This window comes from Chiloscyllium plagiosum, unplaced genomic scaffold, assembly GCF_037043375.1.
Source record: "Chiloscyllium plagiosum isolate Xiang-an unplaced genomic scaffold, Cpla_swu_hap1 HiC_scaffold_2, whole genome shotgun sequence".
In the NCBI taxonomy this organism is placed as follows: domain Eukaryota; kingdom Metazoa; phylum Chordata; class Chondrichthyes; order Orectolobiformes; family Hemiscylliidae; genus Chiloscyllium; species Chiloscyllium plagiosum.
Window position 1 is genome coordinate 100,464,781 of NW_028270140.1, and position 23,885 is coordinate 100,488,665.

At 40.6% G+C, this 23,885-nt stretch overlaps 1 protein-coding gene across 4 annotated transcripts in view; it reads left to right on the plus strand.

The window, feature by feature from the left end:
* Window positions 1-23,885, plus strand: part of LOC122559763 (endoplasmic reticulum aminopeptidase 1) — an 80,108-nt gene continuing 56,223 nt past the window's right edge. For 2 of the 4 annotated variants that reach the window (XM_087999024.1, XM_087999038.1), the window contains exons 1-5: window positions 2-338; window positions 10,877-11,550; window positions 17,148-17,286; window positions 19,249-19,383; window positions 21,300-21,420. In XM_087999024.1, the coding sequence (XP_087855150.1) occupies window positions 10,970-11,550; window positions 17,148-17,286; window positions 19,249-19,383; window positions 21,300-21,420 (976 nt within the window). In that variant the 5' untranslated portion in view covers window positions 2-338; window positions 10,877-10,969. Of the gene's footprint in view, window positions 339-10,876; window positions 11,551-17,147; window positions 17,287-19,248; window positions 19,384-21,299; window positions 21,421-23,885 lie in introns of all 4 variants that reach the window. The other 2 variants (XM_087999032.1, XM_087999035.1) reach the window with 2 other exon arrangements.

Below are 23,885 nucleotides of genomic sequence, written 5' to 3' on the forward strand. Positions count from 1 at the left end.
AGATCAGTTTTGTGTTTTGTCCTTGCAAGATCGAGGTCCCGATGATGAACTCTAAAAGGTGTGGGCGACCTTTACAATGACGGACAAATCTAGTACAGCCTGATTTCAACATGGTTCATTTTAGTGACACTTTTTAAAAATGAATAATGTATATTACAACACGCTGTACAGTAACGTTCAATCGAACAATGTTATCTCCCACAGTCCAAAGGAGTATTCGCGAGTCTTGCATTTTCACTTTCACTTCTGATGAGGCCGAGAATCAACAGGATCGGAGGCACTGCACAAATATAAGGTCTTCCGTCCATCCGCCCGAGGATGCCGCTTTGTTGCTAAAGGTAAAGTTAAAAGTTGTACAATTGTGTGGAGGGCAGCACGTTCAAAGTGAATCTGCAGTTGGCTGTGTGACCGCGGCCGGCGGGGCTGGGCTGGGCTGGGGGAAAGCGGTGCGGCCCTATCGCACTGCCTTTTCCACTCAGGGCTGCAGCTACTCCACACCCTTGGCAACCATTCCAGGCACCAGGGCAAGCTATCCCGCTCAGGAGACCGCTGTTGACCCTGTGTGGGTGACCTCGGAGTAGCCCGCGTAGTCGAATGGAATTTCCCTCACTCAATCAATTTCTGTCGCTGGATAATTTTAAATAAAATCCTAAAACACGGTCGACATGTGGCTGCTTCTCCCTCAGACACAGGCAGAATTAACTCATTTTCGTGTCTACAGCTACTGTGGAAGAAGAATTGAATAAGAAACTCCATATTGTTTTTTTTAATAGAACTATCATTGTGTTTGAAGTTTCTGTTCAAAAGTCAAGGGATGTATCATTTAAAAAATCACCTGTGTTATTAGATTACCTACAGTGTGGAAACAGGCCCTTTGGCCCAACCAACCCTCCAAACCCTCACGCAGACCCGTCTTCCCTGTGACTAATGCACCGAACACTATAGGCAATTTAGCATGGCCAATTCACCTGGCCTGTGGGAGGAAATCAGAGCACACCCACACAGACATGGGGAGAATGTATAACCTCCACACAGACAGACACCCGAGGCTGGAATCAAACCTGGGACCTTGGTGCTGTGAGGCAGCAGTGTTAACTACTGCACCACCATGCTGCCCCTTTAGTTTTGGATCCACCGACACTTTGAATTTACAGTTTAAGTCCTTGTCTCTGTGTGTTCAGATTCCTTACTATCTTTAACTTCATCCTCGACACATCTTCTCCATACCCCCCATCCAAAGATCTCTGCCTTCCTCCAATTCCCGCTTTTTCCTGACTGCTGCCAACTCACCAGCAGCAGTTGTGCTTCAACCTGTCTCAAGCTAAATTCTGGAATTCCTTCTCTCAACCTCTCGATCTCAATACTGTTCAACTATTCGCTTAATATAGTGTCCTAATATTTTTTCTTTGAAGCTAATTTTTGGTCTGCTTCATCTTCTGTGAAATACTTTGGGATGCTTTTCTGTGTTAAAGCTCGATAAATGCAACTTGTTTCGAGGTAATATTTTATCTTTATCAGATCCTGAACAAATCTTGGTGCACGGGGCATTGTGGAATTTGTGTGCTATGAGATCCATTATTGACTTTCTTGGCTTTAAATCATTCATTTCTTGATATTCCTGATACATGTTCTTAGTTCATGAAACTGTGTTGTCTTATGGTTTGTTTTAAAGATGTGTGTGTGCTTTATTCAGTTGGTGATAGCAACTCTGTTGTGTTTTCATCCTCCACTTCAGGGCCTCTATACATGAAGATATGAAGTTGGAACAGAACTAGACCTTTTGCTCCCTGAGCCTGTTGCACATGGCTGATCAGTTTATGTTCAAACTCCACATTCCCATTCACTCCTCATGACCTTTGATTCCCTTTCCTAACAGAATATACCGACCTCTGCCTTAAAAAGATTTAATGACCCTGCTTCTACTGCCTTCTGAGGCAGAGTTCCATAGCCACAATCCCTCTGAGGGAAACAAATCTCTTCATCTGTTCTAAAAAAAAGTCATCCCTTATTTTTAAACATTGTATCCAAGTTTTGAATTGATCCTCAAGAGGAAACATTCTTTTGATGTCCATCTTGTCAAAACTGTTCAGAATCTTATGCATGTCAGTCAAGTCAACCATCTTTTAAAATGTCCCGACATTGACCCCTGCGGGATTCCACTAGTCTCTATCCTGCAAAAAGACCCTTTTATCCCTACTCGCTGCGTTCTGCCAGTCAGCCAATCCTCTAATCATTGCCAGTAGCTTGCACCGAATATATGGGGTCTTACCTTATTTATCAGCTTCCTGTGTGGCACCTTGTCAAGGGCCAAATAGATCATGTCCACTGACTCTCCTTTGTCTATCTTGCTCTTTATTTCCTCAAAGGGTGGGCATGACCTTCCACTGACTAATCCATTTTTTTTTACCATGCCTTCCAAGTAGTCTGCAATCTCATCGTTAATAATGCTTACTGAAATTTTACCTATGACCAAGGTTAGGCTAACTGGCTGATAGTTCCCTGTCTTCTGCCTCTATCTCTTCTTAAACAGGAGTTTCACGTTAGCCATTTTCCAGTCCTCTGGGAGCCTCCCTGATTCCAGTGATTCCTGAAAGATCAACACCAATGCCTCCACAATCCCCTCAGCTACTTCCTTCAGAACTCTGAGGCATAGTCCAGTTGGTCCAGAAGATTTATCCACCTTCAGACCTTTCAGCTTCCCCTGTACCTTCTCCTTTCATGATGGCCACTCCACTCATCTCTGTCCCCTGAATCTCTTGAAGTTCTGGTATGGTATTGGTATCCTCCACTGTGAAAACGATGCAAATTACCTGGAAGTAGTTCTCCTATAATACCATAGTTGCGTTCCAATGAAACATGCTTAATAGAAAATCGCTTAATAGAAATAATGGGGCCAAGAGGAAAAGTGGGGTTAGGGGCAGACCAGCAAAATAAATCATTCACAATTGCTCAAAAATCATCCAAAAGTCTAATACTGTACAAAGTATAGCACAGTTTGAATGAAGGTTGCAATCCTATTTATTAACAAAACAAAAATATATTTAACATAATACATTTAAAAAATGTAAGAAATCTCTCTCACAGAAAGCTGCTCTATCGGCAGTTAACATCCGCGCATGAGCAGAACAGCATGAAGACCAGGCAGCGACACATGCGCAGAATGGCACGGCAGTTTTGGTGTGCACATTGGCACATGCACAGAACGAAACACACGAACCGATCCTCACTGGAATCACGCTTTTGCCAGTGGAAGTAAACGTTCTCCAAAATACCATTCCCTAATTCTTCTGCCAAATTGCGCTGCCAAAACGCACATTATCCCAGAACTACCTGTATTCAATTCCCTGTCATAGAGTCATAGAGATGTACAGCGCGGAAACAGACCCTTCGGTCCAACCCATCCATGCCGACCAGTTATCCAAACCCAATCTAGTACCACCTGCCAGCACCCGGCCCATATCCCTCCAAACCCTTCCTATTCATATACCCATCCAAATGCCTTTTAAATGTTGCAATTGTACCAGCCTCCTCCACCATTTCCTCTGGCAGCTCATTCCATACACATACCACCCTCTGTGTGAAAACGTTACCACTTAGGTCTCTTTTATATCTTTCCCCTCTCACCCTAAACCTATGCCCTCCATTTCTGGTCTCCCCAATCCCAGGGAAAAGACTTTGTCTATTTATCCTATCCATCCCCCTTTTCCCATTACTACTTCTCCAGCCTCATTTTCTAATGGTCCAATGTCCACTCTTGCCTCTCAACATTTTTCAAAAAAACCTCTCGCAATCCTTATGTTTTTATATTACCAACTAGCTTACTCTCATATTTCAACTTCTCCCCTTTTATGTTTCGTTAACCTCTGTTGGTTTTTAAAGGCTTCCTGATCCCTGTGGCTACCTACTAACCTTCACCACACTGTATGCTTCTTGTTTTGCTTTTTACTGTTTCTGACTTCCCTTGTCAGCCATGGTTGACTTGACCCCTGAGTATGTTTCATCTTTCTCGAGATGAATATCTGCTGTGCCTCCTGAATTAACCCCAGAAACCTCTGTCATTGCTGTTCCACAGTCTTCCCTGCTAATCTACCCTTCCAATCAACTCTGGCCTGCTCCTCCCTCATGTCTTTGTAGTGACCTTTACTCAGATGTAATACTGTTACATTTGATTCGAACTTCGCCCTCTCAGACTGAAAGGTGAATTCTATCATGTTATGGTCACTGCCTCCAAGACCATCCATCACTTTATGCTCTCTAATCAAATCTGCCTCATTAGATTAGATCAGATCAGAATCTCTACAGTGTGGAAACAGGCCAATTGACCCAACAAGTCCACACTGACCCTTCAAAGAGCATCCCACCCAGACCCATCTCCCTCTGACTATGGGCAATTTAGCATGGCCAAATCACCTGACCTGCAGATCTTTGGATTGAGGAAACCGGCGGCCACCCAGGCAGATACGGGGACAATGTGCAAACTCCACACAGTCACCCGAGGCAGGAATCAAACCTGGATCCTTGGCTCTGTGAGGCTGCAGTGCGAACCATTGAGCCACTGTGCCACCCACATGTATATAAGTAAATCCAGAATTGCCTGTTGCCTAGTTGACTCAACAACAAGCTGTTCCAAAAACAAACATTTTGTAGTCACTTCACAAATTCTGGATATAAGTTTGCTCGCTGAGCTGGAAGATTTGTTTTCAGACATTGCATCACCATACTAGGTATTCCTTTTGAGATCTGCTACCAGCTGATGTTTCCCAGTCCACTTGTATATTGTAATATTGTCTTTCTGATGTGCATTTTCTCTTTCCCAATTTAGTTTCTTCTCCACATCCTGACTACTGCTAGAAGGCCTGTACACAACTCCCATCAGGGCTTTTTTTCCTCAACAGTTCCTCAACTTTTCCCACACAGATCTGTGCGTTCTGACACTATTATCACTTCTTGCTGTCGATTTGATTTCATTTCTTACTCACAAGACAATCCTACCCCCTCTGTATCCTTTTGATAGGATGTGCAACCTTAGATATTTAGTTTACCTTGATCCCCTTGCCACTTCTGTATGATACATGCAACATCGTATCTGCCAATTTCAATCTGTGCTACAAGCTCACTTACCTTGTTTCATATACTGCATGCATTTAACAACATCAGTCCTGTGTTGACTGACCCCTTTACCTGCTCTGCTTCAAGTTAGATTCCTGACTCTTTGCATACTCTCTGTCATATTAATTGTTCTGGAAACTTTAACTTCTGCTGAGCCCTCCAAAACCAATCATCTAATACATCTTAACTTTGTCCAAAAGTTTCCATGCAACTGAACTTACTCCTCCACTATTTAATTTAAACTCTATCCACAGCCTGAGTTATGAGGTTCACCAGGACTCTGGTCCCAGCATAATTCAGATGGAGTCTGTCCCATTGGAACCACTCCCTCCTTCTAATCTTGTTGTCCCTGTGCCAATTTGCTCACGTGTCGGGTAGTAATCTGGAAATTATAATATTTTTGGTTCTGCTTTTTAATTTAGTCCCTAGCTGCTCATACTCCCTCTTACCCCTTTCTGTCCATATCATTGATATCTATGTGGACTACGACACTGGATCTTTCTCTTCCCACTCCAAGTTCTTCAGATGATAGATCATGAACCGGAGCACTAGGCAGGCAATACAGACTTTGGACTCTTGATCCTGGCCAGAGAGAACAGTGCCCATCTCCCTGATTATACAATCATGATTACAACTGCATTTGTCTTTACTGCCCCCTTTTGAATAACTCACTGTACCAAGGTGCAATTCTCTTTACTACCCACTCTCATCTACACACGGAGCAAGAAACTCAAACTGGTTAGACAAGTTCAAGGGCTGAGGATCTACCTTCTGGAGCTCTCGACCTGCCTCGCCCTGAGTCACATCCTTCTGCCCCTGGCAGAATTCAAGATAGTTGATCTCAGGGGTATGACTGCCTCCTGAAACAATGTCTAGGTAGCTCTCCCCCTCCCTAATGTGTGGCAGTGTTCAAAGCCCAGACACAGCTTATCAGCTCTGAGTCAAAGTTCCTCAATGAACCAACACTTGCTGCAGATGTGGTTAGTAAGTTTGTGGATGACACCAAAATTGATGGTACAGTGGACAGTGAAGAAGGTTATCTCAGATTACAAAGTGATCTTGGTCAATGGCCTGAGGAGTGGCAGATGGAGTTTAATTTGGATAAATGTGAGGGATTGCATTTTGGTAAAACAATCAAGGAAAGCACTTATATAGTTAATGGTAGGACCCTGGGTAGTGTTACAGAATGGAGGAACTTAGGGACATAAGTACATAATGCTTTGAAATTTGCATTACATTTTGGTGGCTAAAAAGACATTTAGCACACTAGCCTTCATTGCTCAGACCTTTTAAGTATGGGAGTTGGGACTTCATATTGAGGTTGTACATAATGTCAGTGAGGCCTCTTCTGGATGACTGTGATCAGTATTGATCACCCTATGATAGGAAGGATGTTAATAAACTGGAGAGGGTTCAGAAAATATTTACCAGGATGTTGGGAGAAATGGAGGGTTTGAGTTATAAAAGTAGGCCAGGATTTCTTTCATTGGAGTGTAGGAGGTTGAGAGGTGACCTTTTATAGAGGTTTATAAAATCATGAGGAGCAGAGATAAGGTTCAATTCCCGCCTCAGGCGACTGACTGTGTGGAGTTTGCACGTTCTTCCCGTGTCTGCGTGGGTTTCCTCCGGGTGCTCCGGTTTCCGCCCACAATCCAAAGATGTGCAGGTCAGGTGAATTGGCCATGCTAAATTGCCCGTAGTGTTAGGTAAAGTGGTAAATGTAGGGGTATGGGTGGGTTGCGCTTCGGCGGGTCGGTGTGGACTTGTTGGGCCGAAGGGCCTGTTTCCACACTGTAATGTAATGTAATGTTGATAACAAAGGTCTTTTCCCGAAGATAAGGAGTTCAAAACTAGTGGGCATATTTTTTAAGATGACAGGAGAAAGATTTTAAAAAGATGTGAGGGTCAACCTTTTTATTCAGAGAGTTGTTAGTGAGTGGAATGAACTGCCAGAGGAAGTGGTGGTTTTAGGTACAGTTACAATGTTTAAAAGACTTTTGGATAAATACATGAATAGGAATGGTTTGAAGGGATATGGGCCAAACGTGGGCACGTGGGATTAGTTTAGTTTGGGAATGTAATTGATGTGGACTAGTTGGACCAGTGGACTACTTTTCATGCTGTATGACTCTATGAGCCACAATGGAGTCCACCAGCTCCATGTCATGCAGATACAACAAACACATTTTCTAGCTTGGCATCTCTGTTTAATTACTTAGTTTTTAATATGTTTTTAAAATGTTTGTACTGGTCTTCCAATTTGTAGCCTGTAAAATATTTCCCATGTTTGCCTTCAATCTGGAAGTAACCTATAATGGATGGTCAAATTAATATCACCAACCAATAAACTTGTGGTTTACCAGTGCTGTCACTGTTTTGTGCTGGGCTGCAATTTATCCTGTTTAAAAAACACCTTGCAAACAATTAGCCAAAAAATGCAAGCAAAAAGCACCGTGTTTCCCATCTACACTGAATTCCCACATTGCCTCCAGATTCCCAAACTATATACTCAATCGGGATGTGTCTCACTCCAGATGTGATCCCTCCTTCCTGACCACGTGAAGCTCACTGTGTACTTTCAACAGGCCCTTTTAAAATGAGCTAAGCTGAGTTGAAATGTTTCACCCTGTTAAGCTTCAACAGAAGTTAACACATATTCAGTCTTTGGGTAATTGATAACTGATAACTGTCTCTCAGTCACTTTACCTTATTAACACCTTACCTTATTAGTCAGCTACCTTATTAACCTTTTTACTAGGCTACTGAATTTTAAACTTTTGAAATGGAGAAAGAGAAGATTTACCAGTTCTATTCCCATCTTGCCTCCAAGTTCCGTGAAAAATGTTTATTTCCCCTACTGTTTCTTTATTTTTTTTCTCCTTGTTTTCAATTAATGAACTCTGTACTCTTTAGTATCGCCATTGGTATGTTGCATTAATCTCTGAAATTACAACTACCCATTCCACCATATCATCTACATTAACCTAATATGGCAAAGGGGTCTCAACCATCAGTTAGAGAATTGATGAGAATCCTGTATCACTTCCACAGGAGAGGCCCAACCAGGTTAACTACCTTTCAGACACTTAAAAGGCAAATGCTGGACTTTCCCTGAATATTGGACCCCACAGAAGTGGAAATCCCACTTTCTGAGAGCTACTAGTCAATCAGAGGCCTCCAGCTCTCTAATACCATCAATACCATAAAGAGCAGTAACAGTTGCTTGTCAACCTCTGAGGATGTCTCTGGGAATAGATTAGATTAGATTACTTACAGTGTGGAAACAGGCCCTTCAGCCCAACAAGTTCACACCAACCTGCCGAAGCGCGCCCACCCAGACCCATTCCCCTACATTTACCCCTGCACCTAACACTACAGCCAATTCATCTAACCTGCACATTTTTGGACTGTTGCTTGCGCACTGAACACATGTGATCGAGAGCAGGCTAGAGGTCATGAAGAAGGGATTGTGGAGAGATGAGGGCAGTGGCTTTTATTGGCCCTCTCCCTTCCTGATTCAGAACTTTCAGAACTTTGACAGAGTACCTGACAACAAGGTACCCTGCCCTGCTGGAAACCTGACAGGCTTTATTAGGTGACTTTCAGGAGGGGTGGGAACGCTTGACTTTGCTAAGCTGATTTCCATTCATTTCCACATTTTCACTGGGTTTTGATGATTAGGAATAGCAAGCTTGATCACTTTCGTTGCTGACTTGGTGGATACACTGTACTTAGTGATCATGCCTCCACTGTTAACCTGACTGACATTATTTAATTGAACGTTTAATCGAAAGGTTAAAACCTTGAATTGTATTGGTTGGTATAATTCAGAGTTGTACAATGTGACATATATCTTCAACAAATTTAGGATGAAACTGAGATTCATATTCAAAACCAATATTTCACAATATTGTATAGTACAATCCACTGTATTAATTTATTTTAAATTATATCTCAATTTACATTGAAATAATAAATTGAGTGAGTATTAACAAATGTGTGGGCTGTGAAATGCAATCCTGTAGGTTTTTTTTCTGCAGTATGGTGCTGTTTTGTCTCTAAAATTGCACGTACTGCCAGCTGTTGAACCATGACAGCCACATACAACACCGATTTGATACCAGTTCTATCATTTTGGAATTCAGAGGTCCAACTGAAGGAGTCTTAAACCTGTGCAGCTGAACATGCTTACACTAGCAGGATGGATACCAGGAGACTGAAAATGTGTTGCTGGAAAAGCGCAGCAGGTCAGGCAGCATCCAAGGAACAGGAGAATCGACGTTTCGGGCATAAGCCCTTCTTCAGGAAGGCTTATGCCCGAAATGTCGATTCTCCTGTTCCTTGGATGCTGCCTGACCTGCTGCGCTTTTCCAGCAACACATTTTCAGCTCTGATCTTCAGCATCTGCAGCCCTCACTTTCTCTTAAAGATGGATACCAGGAGAACCAATAAAGCCATCAGCTTTTCTGATTAGTTGCTGATTGAAGTTTTTGGTGTTTTTCAGAGTTGTTTAAAGTTACTGAATTCTAATGGGAATGTTGGGGCAAATATTGTCAGACCTTGTACTGGTTTCAAGGATTCTGCACAAACCAATTCACAGTACCTTTCATTGTGCATACCTATCCGTATTCTGCTGTAGCCTATCAAAATGCTCATCTGAGCCTCAATCAGCAGAGTTTATGTATGCCCTTTCTCTGCCAATTCGGCATCTGTGTTATTCTTGTCCTATGCTTAGTGTCACACTGCAGATCTTGCCTCTACAGTAATCTTTCTGTGCATGGTCAGCATCTGAATTGTTGGCTGATTGTATGAGTGAGTGCCTTTGCAAAGTTTATAGAAGTCCCTTCTGCTCCACTATGGATGGATCGTTTAAGTTCCCCACTGCACCTCTTGGACCCATGCCCACAGTGCAATGTCATATAATCTTGGAGTTCATGCTTTGCCATGTGTGACACTCTTTTCCAGGTGAAAACTACTTTTAATGAGTTCCAGCATCTGTATCAGCCACAGTGCATACTGACTTTAATTGACCTAGGTTAACATGAACTTGTTAGTTTCTCTAATCTCTTTAGGTAATAAGTAAGTCTTTACCATAAATTTTTATGCTGCCCACATTGGAAACAATAGATGTAGATTATTCATGCATTGTGATCCTTACACCCATTTTTGGAAGTTAGCTATTTTTATCACTGGTCTGTCTTATCAAAATGACATTATTGAATAAATTGAACAATTTGAATCTTTGAGCACTGTCAACTTTGAATTAAGATATGAAGTCTGTAAACAATTATTATTTGCCTTAAAATCCAAATACTGTCGATGATGAAAATCTGAAACAAACATAGAAAAGGCAGAAGAAACTCAGCAGATCTGGCAATAGATGTGGAGAGAGAAAATGAGTTAACATTTTGAGTCCAGTATGATTTTTCTTCTGAAATCTGAAGAAGTATCATGTTAGACTCAAAATGCTAACTCTGTGTCTCCATAGCAGCTGCTCGGTCTCCTGAACTTCTCCAGCATTTTCTAATTCGTTCAAGGTATTGCTTGTTAATATTGCAGTCACTGAGAAGTTTCAGATCAGATTCATTCTTCAAACTCGATCATTCTAATTAAATGGAATTGGGATTTACTTGAAAGGATGAATCAGTTTAAGGGTCCGAATGACCTACTTCAGGTCCTATGTTCTTATTTGCATATTGTCAGTACAAAGGTGTGACGTACAGTTAATTGCAAATTAATGTACTGATGGTTATTTTTCTTCATGTAGGTTGTCGCTGTTTTGAGTATGCTCGATGTTTAATTTACAACTGAAAAAATATTAAAGGAGGAACAATTTGATTTAGAACTGAAACTATTCTGAATGACACAGAAAAATTGCAATTATTTTATACACCTCAAAGCAACAGCACCACAGATGGCAACTACTGGATATTTAAAATTGATAGGATTTCTTACAGCTATCATCACCCTTTCAATAACGGATGCCTTACAAAGTGACCAGAACAGTAAGGAAGCATCAGATTTCCCATTCACATCAGATGGTCGGATATATCCCTGGAACAAGATGAGATTGCCTAAAACCGTTGTCCCAGTGCAATATGACCTGGTTATCCAACCAAACTTGACCACATTGAATTTTTCTGCATCTGTGAGAATTGAAGTTTTCATTGAATCAGATACCAACTCTATAATTTTACACAGCAAAAACCTGGAAATCATCAAGGCAACAGTCATACCAGTGAAAAATAATGGAACAACTGGTTTGGAAAGTGACTTGGAAATTTTGGAATACCCACGATTTGAGCAGCTTGCACTTCAGGCGGATGTACCCTTGTCCTCTGGAAACATGTACTTGATTAATATTGACTACATTGCCAATCTGTCAGAAAGCTTCCATGGCTTTTACAAGAGCACTTTTAAAAAACAAGATGGTGAAATAAGGTAAAATACAGAATTTTCCAATGCAATAAAAGAAAAATGCTTTGGAATTTAGAAATAATGTAGAAAATGTTGAAAACACATAAAGAAAATTTAACAACTGAAAAATAATTAGGTGGTTAACATTTCAGAATGAGACATTTAATAACCAGTCTACCAAATGAACTCAAGCTTAGAAGCCAAATTTCCTTGTGTTTCAGTGGCTATCAGAATTACTTTGTATTCCTGGTAATCTCTATTTTTATTTTGTCTCAAGTAGCTTTATTCATGATGTTGATTTGATCATACGAATACTAATTTAATAAGTTTTAGGTTGTTTTACATAATTGCAGAGAAATTAAAGTATGGAAACCATCTGACCACCAGTCTTTGTTGGTGTTTAACCTCCTAATGTGCAGTTGTCCAAACAGTCCAAGACTATTCTTGCAAACAATGCACTGAACTTTGCAGACAAATTATATTAGCAAAGAAAATTATGGTTTCAAACTAAGTGCTGCAGAACTATGTTATTTGAATAATGCCTTAACAATTTACCTTTTAGTCTTTGGAGCAAAAATCTTTACCAGTAAACTTTGTAAATGCTATTCTTCAGACCTAAAGGTTTCAGATTTTGAGGATAAATTTCCATGGGATTCATCTGATCAATTTCAGTAAAAGATGCACTAAACACTTTAAACACAACATTTACTGAAAGTGGATCCAATGTTTAGTGGATCTTTTCACTGATCTTTTACAGCATTCCTGATATTTTTGTAGTGTCACAAGAGCCATTATGGGAATTTACTCCTTATGTCATCCACTGCTAAATAATTCTTTCTTCCATGTGTGTCATTGAGTCATACAACGCGGAAACAGACCTTTTGGGCCAACCAATCCATGCCGAACATGATCCCATACTAAACTCTTCTCACCTGCCTGCTCCTGGTCCATATCCCTCCAAACCTTTCCCAATTCATGTATCTATCCAAATGTCTTTTAAATGTTATGATTGTACCCATATCCACCGCTTGCTCAGGAAGTTCAGTCCACATGCGAACCATCCTCTGTGTAAAAAATTTGCCTCCTGTGTTTTCTTTTAAATCTTTCTTCTCTCACTTTAAAAATGTGCCCTCAGTCTTGAAATTCCCCACCTCGGGGAAAAGATAACTGCCATTAGCTCTATCTATACCTCTCATCTTTTGTAAACTTCTATCTCAACTTCTTACATTTCAGTGACTAGACTCCTTCATCCTTTGCACTTGTTCACGTAAGATCTCAAAACTCCATCAGATGCTCCCAACTAACTCCATAGCAACAGCATTTGTCATGTTGCCACTAAGTCCAGAAGCCCTGTCATTAGCTTAAGCTTATCATCAGCCTGGCATCCCACAGACTTCTGAACATCAGTATCCTTGACTATGTTAGCTCCCTAGGTGCTGTTCCATCTGGGTTGTGAACCTAAATCTAGGCCTTCACCTTATGGTGTTCTCTCATCCTCACATATGGTCAGCATTAGAAATGGAAATAGGCTTATCCAGCCTTTCTTTATAACCCAAACCTTACATACCTGACAACATCCTGGTAACTGTCTTCTGAACCCTCTCCAGCTTGATAATATTATTTCAATAACTGGGTGACCAGAACTGGATGCGGTATTCCAGGAGAGGCCTCATCAATGTCTGTACAACCTCAACATGACTTCCGAACTCATATACTGAAACGACTGAGAAATGAAGGCAAGCATGCTAAAAGCCTTTTTAAGCACGCTGTCTATGTGAGATGTAAACTTCAATTTACAGCATCCAGTCTGGGTACTAGTTACAGCTAAAGAAAACTACCCTAAGTACCTAAGAGGGAAGGGAATTGAAAATGCAGTTGCATTGGAGAGTATTCTAGCTCTGAAATTCCATTGGTGTCAAGATTGCCATTATTGGTATTGGTCTGTCGATTTCATTTGAATCTCTTTTTGGTCCAATTCCACCCTCTCTAGTTTCTTTCCCTTTTCACTTTCAATATCAATGACAATCTAATTTTTGAAGTCTGAAACTTTATCCTTTGAGACCCTCCTGTCTCAACTTCTGATCAGACAGTTTCCAATCTTCAGCTTCATTCACTCTGACAGTGTTAACCTATTTCCACTTTCTACTGCTGACCATATGCGAGGATGAGAGAACCCCATAAGGTGAAGGCCTTGATTTAGGTTCACAACCCAGATGGAACAGCACCTGAGGAGCTAACAGAGCCTGAGACACCAAGGATACTGATGTTCAGAGGTCTGTGGGATGCCAGGCTGATGATAAGTTTAGATTGGAGTGGTGCTGGAAAAGCACAGCAGGTCAGGCAGCATCCGAGGAGCAGGAAAATTGATGTTTCGAACAAAAGCCCTTCATGATAAGTTTAGGCTGATGACAGAGCTTCTGGAGTTAGTGGCAACATGACAAATGCTCTGGCTACAGAGTTAGTTGGGAGCATCTGGTGGAGTTTCGAGGTCTTACGTGAACAAGTGCAGAGGATGAAGGAGTCCACTCAGGCCTTGAGTGCAGCCATGTCTTTGATGAATGCATGCTTGGTTTCTTCTACTGAGAAATTGCCAAATCTCACTGGGTGCCAAACTACTCAGTTTCTCAATGTGAAGAGATCAGATTTCTGGCTCTGCCCATTTGTTTTGATTTTTGACACCCTCTCTCCTCTGCCTCAAGTCTCAATGGACTTGGAAAATTTCAGACAATATTGATGATAACTTTGTCTGTCCTTATTCTTCTCACGGGTTTCTGCTGCTGAGAGCGCTTGCCCATTCCAACTATTTTAGAAGAATTTTTTTAAAATTCCAACAGTGTGGAAACAGGCCCTATGGCCCAACAAGTCCACACCGACTTTTCAAAGAGTAACCTATCCAGACCCTACCCTTAATTGTGTCTAATGCACCTAACCTACACATTCCTGAGCACTATAGGCAATTTAGCATGGCCAATTCACTTAACCTGCACATCTTTGGACTGTGGGACGAAACCAAAGCACCCAGAGGAAAACTTTCTCCCCACCCCCAACCTCCTCTCATTTATCTTTCCACCCTGCAGGCACTCTGCCTGTATTCCTGATGAAGGGCTTTTGCCTGAAACGTCGATTTTCCTGTTCCTCGGATGCTGCTTGAACTGCTGTGCTTTTCCAGCACCACTAATCCAGAATCTGGTTTCCAGCATCTGCAGTCATTGTTTTTACCTGAAAGGAAAGGCTGGTAGGAGTAGGAAATGCTCGATGACTAAAGAATTTGAGGGTTTGGTTAAGAAAAAGAAGGAAGAATATGTCAGGTATAGACAGGATTGATCGAGTGAATCCTTAAAAGAGTATAAAGGCAGTAGGAGTATACTTACGAGGGAAATCAGGAGGGCAACAAGGGGAGATGAGAAATAGGGTTAAGGAGAAATCAAAGTGTTTTTACAAATACATTAAGGTCAAAAGGGTAACTAGGGAGAGAATAGGGCCCCTCAAAGATTAGCAAGGTGGCCTTTGTATGGAACTACAGGAGATGGGGGAGATATGAAATGAGTAATTTGCATCAGTGTTTACTGTGGAGAAGGACGTGGAAGATACAGAGTGTAGGGAAATAGGTGGCGACACCTTGAAATATGTCCATATTACAGAGGAGAATGTGCTGGATGTCTTGAAATGCATAAAAGTGGATAAATCACCAGGATCTGATCAGGTATACCCTAGAACTCTTTGGAAGGCCTCTTGCTGAGATATTTGTCTCATGAATAGTCACAAGTGAGGTTGGCTAACGTGGTGCCTCTGTTTAAGAAGGGTAGTAAGGACAAGTCAGGGATCTGTAGACTGGTGAGCCTGACGTTGGTGGTGGGCAGGTTGTTGGAGGGAATCCTGAGGGTCAGGATTTACATGTATTTGGAAAGACAAGGACTGATTAGGGATGCTTTCCTTTATTGGTCAGAGTATTGCGTATACGAATTGGAAGGTCATCTTGTGGATGTACAGGACATTGGTTAGGCCACTGTTGGAATATTGCGTGCATTTCTGGTCTCCTGCCTCTCAGAAGGATATTGTGAAACTTGAAAGGGTTCAGAAAAGATTTACAAGGATGTTGCCAGGGTTGGAGAATTTGAGCTATAGGGAGAAGTTGAATAGGCTAGGGCTATTTTCCCTGGAGCGGCGGAGGCTGAGGGGTGACCTCAGAGAAGTTTGTAAAATCGTAAGGTGCATGGATAGGATAAATAGACAAAGTCTTTTCCCTGGGGTGGGGAGAGTCCAGAACTAGAGGGCATAGGTTTAGGTGAGAGGGGAAAGATATAAAAGAGACCTATGGGGCAACTATTTCATGCATATTTCGTATATGGAATGAGCTGCCAGAGGAAGTGATGAAGGCTAGTACAGTTGCAACATTTAAAAGGCATCTGGATGGGTATGTGACTAGGAAGGGTTTGGAGGGATATAGGCTAAGTGCTGGCAAATGGGACTGGAATAAGTTGGGATATCTGGTCGGCGTGAATGAATCGGACTGAAGGGTCTGTTTCCGTGCATCTCTATGACTCTCTGACCGTTATCATTTCAAGGTTTGAATTCTGTAACATAGCCTATCTGAATCGGAGAATTGTTACATAGAACCATACAACCTATACAGCATGGAAGCATGCCATCAGTCTATCGAGTCCACACCAACCCTCTGCAAAGCATTTCACTCAGACCCACCTCCCCCTCCCCCACCCCACCCCAACCACCACCACCACCCTAATGCTGCATTTCCCATGGCCAATCCACCTAAACTACAGTTCTTTAGACTGTGGGAGGAAACCAGAGTACCTGATGGAACCCACGCAGTTATGGGGAGAGTGGGCAAAGTCCACATAGACTTCACTCCCGAGGCTGGAATCAAATCACCATGCCACTTAACAGTGCAGAGTGAAACTGTCTGGCCAACTGTGCCTGCACTAGCTCACTGAACATTTTAATTTGGTGTCAATCTCCTGTCTTTTAAACTCTGCACTCCATTCCCCAGCAAGGACAACGCAATCGGAATGATGTGGCTTATTTCTTTACTAATTCCTGCACTCCTCATCAATCTAGCTAGTAGATTTTTAAATTATCAATTATACTCAGTTTTGATCATTTGGAAGTCTAACTCTACTTTTAAATTCAAAACCAATATTTGCTTGAAGGCAGTTTGAAGATCTTCACCCACAAGGACTGAGTTCAATAATATTTATTTCATCAAGCTGTGAGCAATCTTGGTGGAACACAGTTTGACATTCAAAGGCTATATCACATGCAGTTTTAACAGGTTTTAAGTAGTGCATTGTAAATTGTTTAATACCTTTTTCAAAATGGATGTTAAAAGAATACTACCTAAATTTGTTAAATATTTATTGCTAACTTTGCCAACTTTAATTTCCTCACTCATGCTAAAATATAAAATTGATTGTTGATAGTTATCTGATCATGTTCTTATCACTGTTCTGTGATACAGCACACAGTATCACAGATACTGAGGCTTATTCATTTTCATGCTTCAAGAATTTCAATCTGTTTTGAGCAAGCTGTGCACAATTTTATCTTTATTATGCAAACATTTCCTATTAAGGTTAACTGTTTTTCTGTATTTCTATTTATAGTGTGTTGGCATCCACCCAGTTTGAGCCCACTGCAGCCCGCATGGCATTTCCATGCTTTGACGAACCTGCTTTCAAAGCCAATTTTTCAATCAAAATACAAAGAGAGTCCAGACACATTGCTGTGTCCAACATGCCCATTGTATGTATAATTAAGCTTCCATATTGACACCAATACGTTCCGGTTATAAATGTATTAGAACATGATTCTTTTAAAGACTAATCCACTTAAATTTGCACAAATCACTGAGAGGAATTATTAATTAAGCATTTTTACATGTGAAATAACTGAAGGAGTCATCAAAAGTTTAGCATATGACAGCAAAGGAGAAATCAGACATGTTGCGAATCAGTAGAAGGAAGTGCATTATTATTGGAGAGGAACTACCAGAATCCATTACAAACACAAGTTGTGAGAGTTCCCCACATGAAGAAATTATCTCAGTCATAGTGAGAACCCAAGAGATCCATTCAAGAATTGTACTGTTTCTTGTCACCAGTCTTGCAGCCTAGCAGTGACAGAAAAAACTGCACTGTCAGGAGTAATAGTGTTTTGCAAGTGTCCTAAATAATTGCAGGAGAAAGGGCCGTGAAACATCTAGTTTGTATTGGACCATTGTAATACCTAAATCACAGATGCTGTGTCTTAGCCTTGGTCAAACAGGAACTGGATAGGCACAAGTTCAGGAAAGAAGCAGCAGTCCAGAAGTACCCTGCACAATCTGTTATTGAAACCAATAATGTAATAATTCATTTTGTAGTACGCATTCATTGAAAAGATCATCATTACATGAACTCCAAATGGTTGACATATATCACCTAATAATTTTCATACATTTCTACATCTGAACACAATATTAGGGTATTTGTGGGCTAAATACTTCAGAGGGAATAATGAATACCACACTGATTCCAAGGCAACTATGGAGTTACAGGCTACCTGTAAGGGTGCACAGCCAATGTTAGGGAGACTTCAGCTATGTGAGACAGGCTGAGAGAATATATCACGTTTTTGGTTCAAGGTGCAAATTCAACTGGTGATTCTTTCTCAAGTTTAAAGTAAGAGTGAGATTCTGCCCTAGACCTAAAAGATTTGAAGCAAGTTAAAAGAGCCTAGTTAAACAGGTAACTTCTTGATCTGAGAAGTTGTCTATCAGTCACCAGAGATCTTTTGTCTGAATAGGGCTTGATTACTGTAACTGGAAATAAAAAAATTTGACCTGAACATCATTGTGGAGATGTTACCATAGGAAGACCAGGATCGGGTTCTGAATATTGAGGGGTATTGATGTTTAAGAACAATACGAAGCAAGGTATAGGTGGAAGGGCAATACTCCTCATTGAAGGTTGTACTGGTGCGATATCTAGAGGTGACCTTTGATCTGGAGATCAGGATGTAGAATCACTTTAGGTGGAAATGAGGAACAGTTTGGAAGGAAGTCACTAGTGGGACTAATATACAGGTCCCCAAATGGTGACCACAATGAATAAAGAAGTAAACAAGATATATCAAGTGTTTGTCATAAAGACAAAGCATTAATAACTGGTGCTTTAGATCTACATAAACTGCAAAAATCAGATTGGTAACAGTAGTCTCATTGAGGAGTTTGCAGAATGCTTTTGAGATAGTTTCTTAGACCAGCAAGTTCTGGAATAGATCAGAGAGCATCTGTACTAGATGGTATTGTGTAATGTAACAGGATTAATTAGTAATCGATGTTATCAAAAAGCAACAAATTAATTAAATGGATGAGGAATGTGATGTTGAAATAGTTATTAGGTGCTGGAATGAGGGGAAGGTGAAGATCATGAATGTGAAAAAGTAAGATTTGGGACAATAAGGAAAGGGGGAGGATTGAAGAGAGAAGTGAAAAGCAATAATTTGGAATGGAGAGAATTGAGATCATTCCAAGATCACTGATGATGAATATAGAAACTGCACTATTCACATCAATCTTCTGCCAAAACTAATCTTAGAATCTTAAGATCTATCTGCCAATCTGAGAATAAAAATGTAGACAGAAAATTATGGGAAGCAAGGGATGTCAATTGATTATTTTCTTTGTCAATCAGTATTGCTAAGGGCAATTAATGTTTTTTTTAGATAAATTCTGTTAAACTAGCCAACGGACTCATTGAAGATCAGTTTGATGTGACTGTTAAAATGAGCACATACCTTGTGGCTTTTATCGTGGCAGACTTTAAATGGGTCAGTAAGGAAACCAAGCATGGAGTTAAGGTAAGTTAGCATTGTCTACTTTAAAGTAGTACAATAATCTTAAGTAATTATGTCTTGTATTTGTTTGAATCATATGACATATGCTGTACCTGTGAACAAATTTGACATTTGCTCTATCTTTAGTTGCTTTGATAAACATTATCAAAGCAGTAATTATATCTGCTGCCTTGAAATTAGATTAGATTCCTTACTGTGTGGAAACAAGCCCTTCGGCCCAACAAGTCCACACCGATCTTCCGAAGTGCAACCCACCCAGACCCATTCCCCTACATTTACCCCTTCGCCTAACACTACGGGCAATTTAGCCTGGCCAATCCACCTAACCTGCACATTTTTGGACTGTGGGAGGAAACCGGAGCACCCGGAGAAAACCCACACAGACACGGGAAGAATGTGCAAACTCCACACAGTCAGTCGCCTGAGGCGGGAATTGAACCCGGGTCTCTGGCTTTGTGAGGCAGCAGTGCTAACCACTGTGCCACCGTGCCACCCGTCATGGTTTATGAGCTAACCAGGCTGCATATATATATTGTTATTGCATTCGTTCATTAACATCATAGAAATATGTTTCAAATCAATTAGAAATTCACATTCCAAGTCCAGTTCAGATGTTTTAAAATTTCCATATTATTTTCTTTATTTCTCTTCTACTTCAGGGTTGATACCTTTTTTGTGTAAAACACTTCTATAAAAAAAAATTGCCAGCATATTAATGTTTGTTTTGGAGTCAGTTTGTCTGTGTGTATTACATGCATCCTTATCCGGCTTGGAATATGAAATATCCATACTAGCATGAAAAATTGGGAATGTTAAATGTTACTCTGAAACTGGATGCAGTGATTCAGATGGGACCTGTTGAATTTGTCAGTTTGTTTTTTAATTCTACCCAGATAGAACATCATTTGTTTTTTTTGGTCTTTCCCATAGCCTTTCCAACTTACAAAAGAGTTTGCTTGACTGATTATCTTATTTTAATTTGTGCTTCTGTTTGGTTATTGGACTATATTGTTCAAGTGCCATAAGCCTTGAAGCTCTTTACTGACATTCAGTTCTTTTATACTTAGATCAAAGCACTATAAACTTATTGCTTGATAATTATAGAAGGGAATTTGGAATAGAGTATGAAAGTAGGGAATTGTTGGTGCAACTGTACAATTGTTGGTGAGATTGTACCTGGAGTACTGTATATAATTTTCATCTCCTTACTGAAGAATGAAGCTCTATTGGAGGCAGTTCAGAGAAGGTTTGCTGGATTGAATCTTATGAAGAGAGATTGAGCTGTTTAAGCTGATTATTTTCTGGAGTTTAGAAGAATGAGAGGAGATCTAATTGAGGCATAGAAAATGCAAAAGGAGAGTGACAAAGTAGTTACTGAGATGTTTGCTCATGGGGCAATCTAAAATGAGAGATCATGGAATAGCAGATTGAAAACAGAGACGAGGAGAAATTATTTTTCTTAAAGAGTTGTGAATCACTAGAAGTCACTACTTCAGAGTGCAGTGCATGCCAGGACATTGAATAAGTTAAAGGAGGAGATAGACTGAGTTTTAATTAGTAATGGAGTGAAGGATTATGGAGAGTGGGCAGGAAAGTGGAGTTGAGGCCAAGATGAGATCAGCCAGGGTTGTATTAAAATGACGGAGCAGTCTTGGGGGGGTTGAATTGACAACTCCTCCACCTAGTTATGATCTTTTTCACTGATGAACTGTGAAAGAATATTTTGACTACTTCTCTGTTTTACTGAAATCAATGACAGTGATTTGAATTCCTCTCCATTTGCAAAAGTACTTTTTATTAAACAATGTTTTAAGTACAATATCGACACAAATTATTGGTTATACCTTACAAATTGATGCAGACTCTAATTTCCAGACACATGTTAGGAAACACTAAGTTGGTATTTATCTCTCTGATAGATTTCTGTGTATTCCGTCCCAGACAAGATCAATCAGACTTCATTTGCACTTGATGCAGCAGTCAGACTCCTGGACTTTTATGAAGACTATTTTAATATTTCATACCCACTGCCTAAACAAGGTAAAGGGAAACAGTATATTAACTACTTAATGGATATAATTTTGCTTTTGTATCAATTTTGGTTTGTAGGTTCCTTGGTGCTACTTCAAAAAATTGGTTTGTGGGTAATGTAAGTTATTTTTTTAATCTGTAGTTAAAAATCTTATATTACTGGGCTAATTATTCTTTTTGAAAGTTCCAAGCAGGAATTTAGTTAAAAACTAGACAGTGGACTAAAAATAACATAATAAAAATTAAATGTATTGTAATAATTTTGCCTTTTTATTTTCCAAATGCTACATTTGGATGGGAAAGATGGGCAAAGGCATGATTGGTTTCTGTTTGTCACTGCACATTCCCACTTTCATTGCAGTTGTTGCTGCTACATTTCATTTAGCTGTTGGTTTTAATATTCAAAACTTTTTGAGAGTAGATGGTTTTGAACTTCATAAGGAATTGTAGATATGACCTAATGAGTTCTGAGTATTAATTGGCTACTGGTGGTAATGGACAGTTAAAATGCTCTACTAATTCTAAAGGTGGCAATGATAAAGGTAAAAATTGTTTTGATTTTAGGAATAAAGCATTAGAATTCTCGTCATGAGGAGTCCTGTAAGGAGCAAGTTTACAATTTGCACGATAAAACTAAATACAAATAATTTTCAATCAAAGTATTCACGTTTTTAAAAATTTTGGGGATTTGGGTGTTGCTTGCAAATCAGCATTTATTGTCAATCTCGAATTACCCTGAGAAGGTGGTGATGAGTCACCCTCTTCTTTATATTGCTGTAATCCACGTAGCTGTTTGAAACAAAGCTCCAGGATTGCGATGACAGTGAAGAAACAATGATACACAGGTAGTTCTAAGCCATGTTTATGGATGATTTGGAGAAGAACTTGTGTCTTCAAATATCTTAAGGATAGAGGTGAAGAGTGGAAGCACAATTAAGATACTTTTAATTCTTCCATGGGATTTGAACATTGCTGATTATACCTGTCCCTAATTATCCTTGAGAAGGTGGGGACAAACCAACCTCCTGAATTTTTGCATCTGGTACAGATGTATCTGCAAGTTTGCCCCTTACAGGCCTCGTCATGACTAGAATTCCGAAGCATGATTCCTGAAATAGGAACATTTTTACCAGTACAGGTCAATCAGAACCATTAGGTCATGTCTGCAACTGCATATGAAATTCAAAATTATTTACTATCAATAAACTTCTGAATGCTATAGCTAGCTATTAAATGAAGCATAACAGCAACAACTGCAATGAAAGAGGGAACATTCAGAAACAAACAGAAACTAACCATGCCACTGACATATCCAGTGACAATAAAGGTATGGCAATATAGTTTCAAGTTAGGATGGTGTGCGGCTAAGAGTGAAACCTGTATGTGGTGGTACTGCCATTTATCCATTAACCTTAGCCTTCTAGGTGGTACGAAGTCACAAAGTGGAAAATGCTGTCAAAGGAGCCTTGGCGAGCTCCTGCAATGCATCTTGTACATAGTACACATTGTTGTTACTCTTCAGTGTTGGACGATGAAATAAAATTTAGGTTGGTGGATGTGGTGCTGATCAAGCAGACTACTTTTTCCTGAGTGGTCTCAGGCTTCATGAGTGTTGTTGGAGCCACACATATCCAGGCAAGTGGGAATATTCAATCACTCCTGTCTTGTAGATATGGACATAGTTTGGGAAGTCAGGAGATAAGTTATTCACTTCAGAATTCCAAGCCGAAGAATGTGGTGCTGGAAACCTCAGCTAGTCAGGCAGCATCTGGGGAGCAGGAGAATTGACATTTCAGACATAAGCCCTTCATTAGGAATGAAGCTTGTGTGTCAAGGGGGCTGCGAGATAAATGTGATAGGTGTGGGGCTGGGGGAAGGTAGCTGGGAATGCGATAGGTAGATGAATGTGGCGGGTGATGCTGATAGGTCGGAAAGGAGGGTGGAGCAGATAGGTGGGAAGGAAGAATCATAGGTAGGACCATTCAAGAGGGCGGTGCCGATTTGGAAGGTTAGGATTGGGATAAGGTGGGGGCAGGGGAAATGGGGAAACTGATGAAATCCATATTGATCCCATGTGATTGGAGGGCCCCTAGCTGGAAGATGAGGCATTTTTTCTCCAGGTGTCAGGTGTTAAGGCTTGGACGGTGGAGGAGGCCCAGGACCTGTGTGTCCTTGGCAGAGCAGGAAGGGGAGTTAAAGTGTTCAGCCGCAGGCGGTGGGGTTGGTTATTGCAGTTGTCCTAGAAATGTTGTCTGAAACAATCCACAAGTTGGTGTCCTGTCTCCCCAATGTAGAGGAGACCACATCGGGTGCAACAGATGCAGTAGATGACATATGTAGAACTGCAGGTAAATTTCTGTTGGATGTGGAAGGATCCTTTGGACCTCAGATGGAGTTGAGGGGGCAGATGTGGGCATAGGTTCTGCACTTTTTGCGGTGGCATGGGAAGGTGCAGGAAGGGCAGGGTGGGTTGG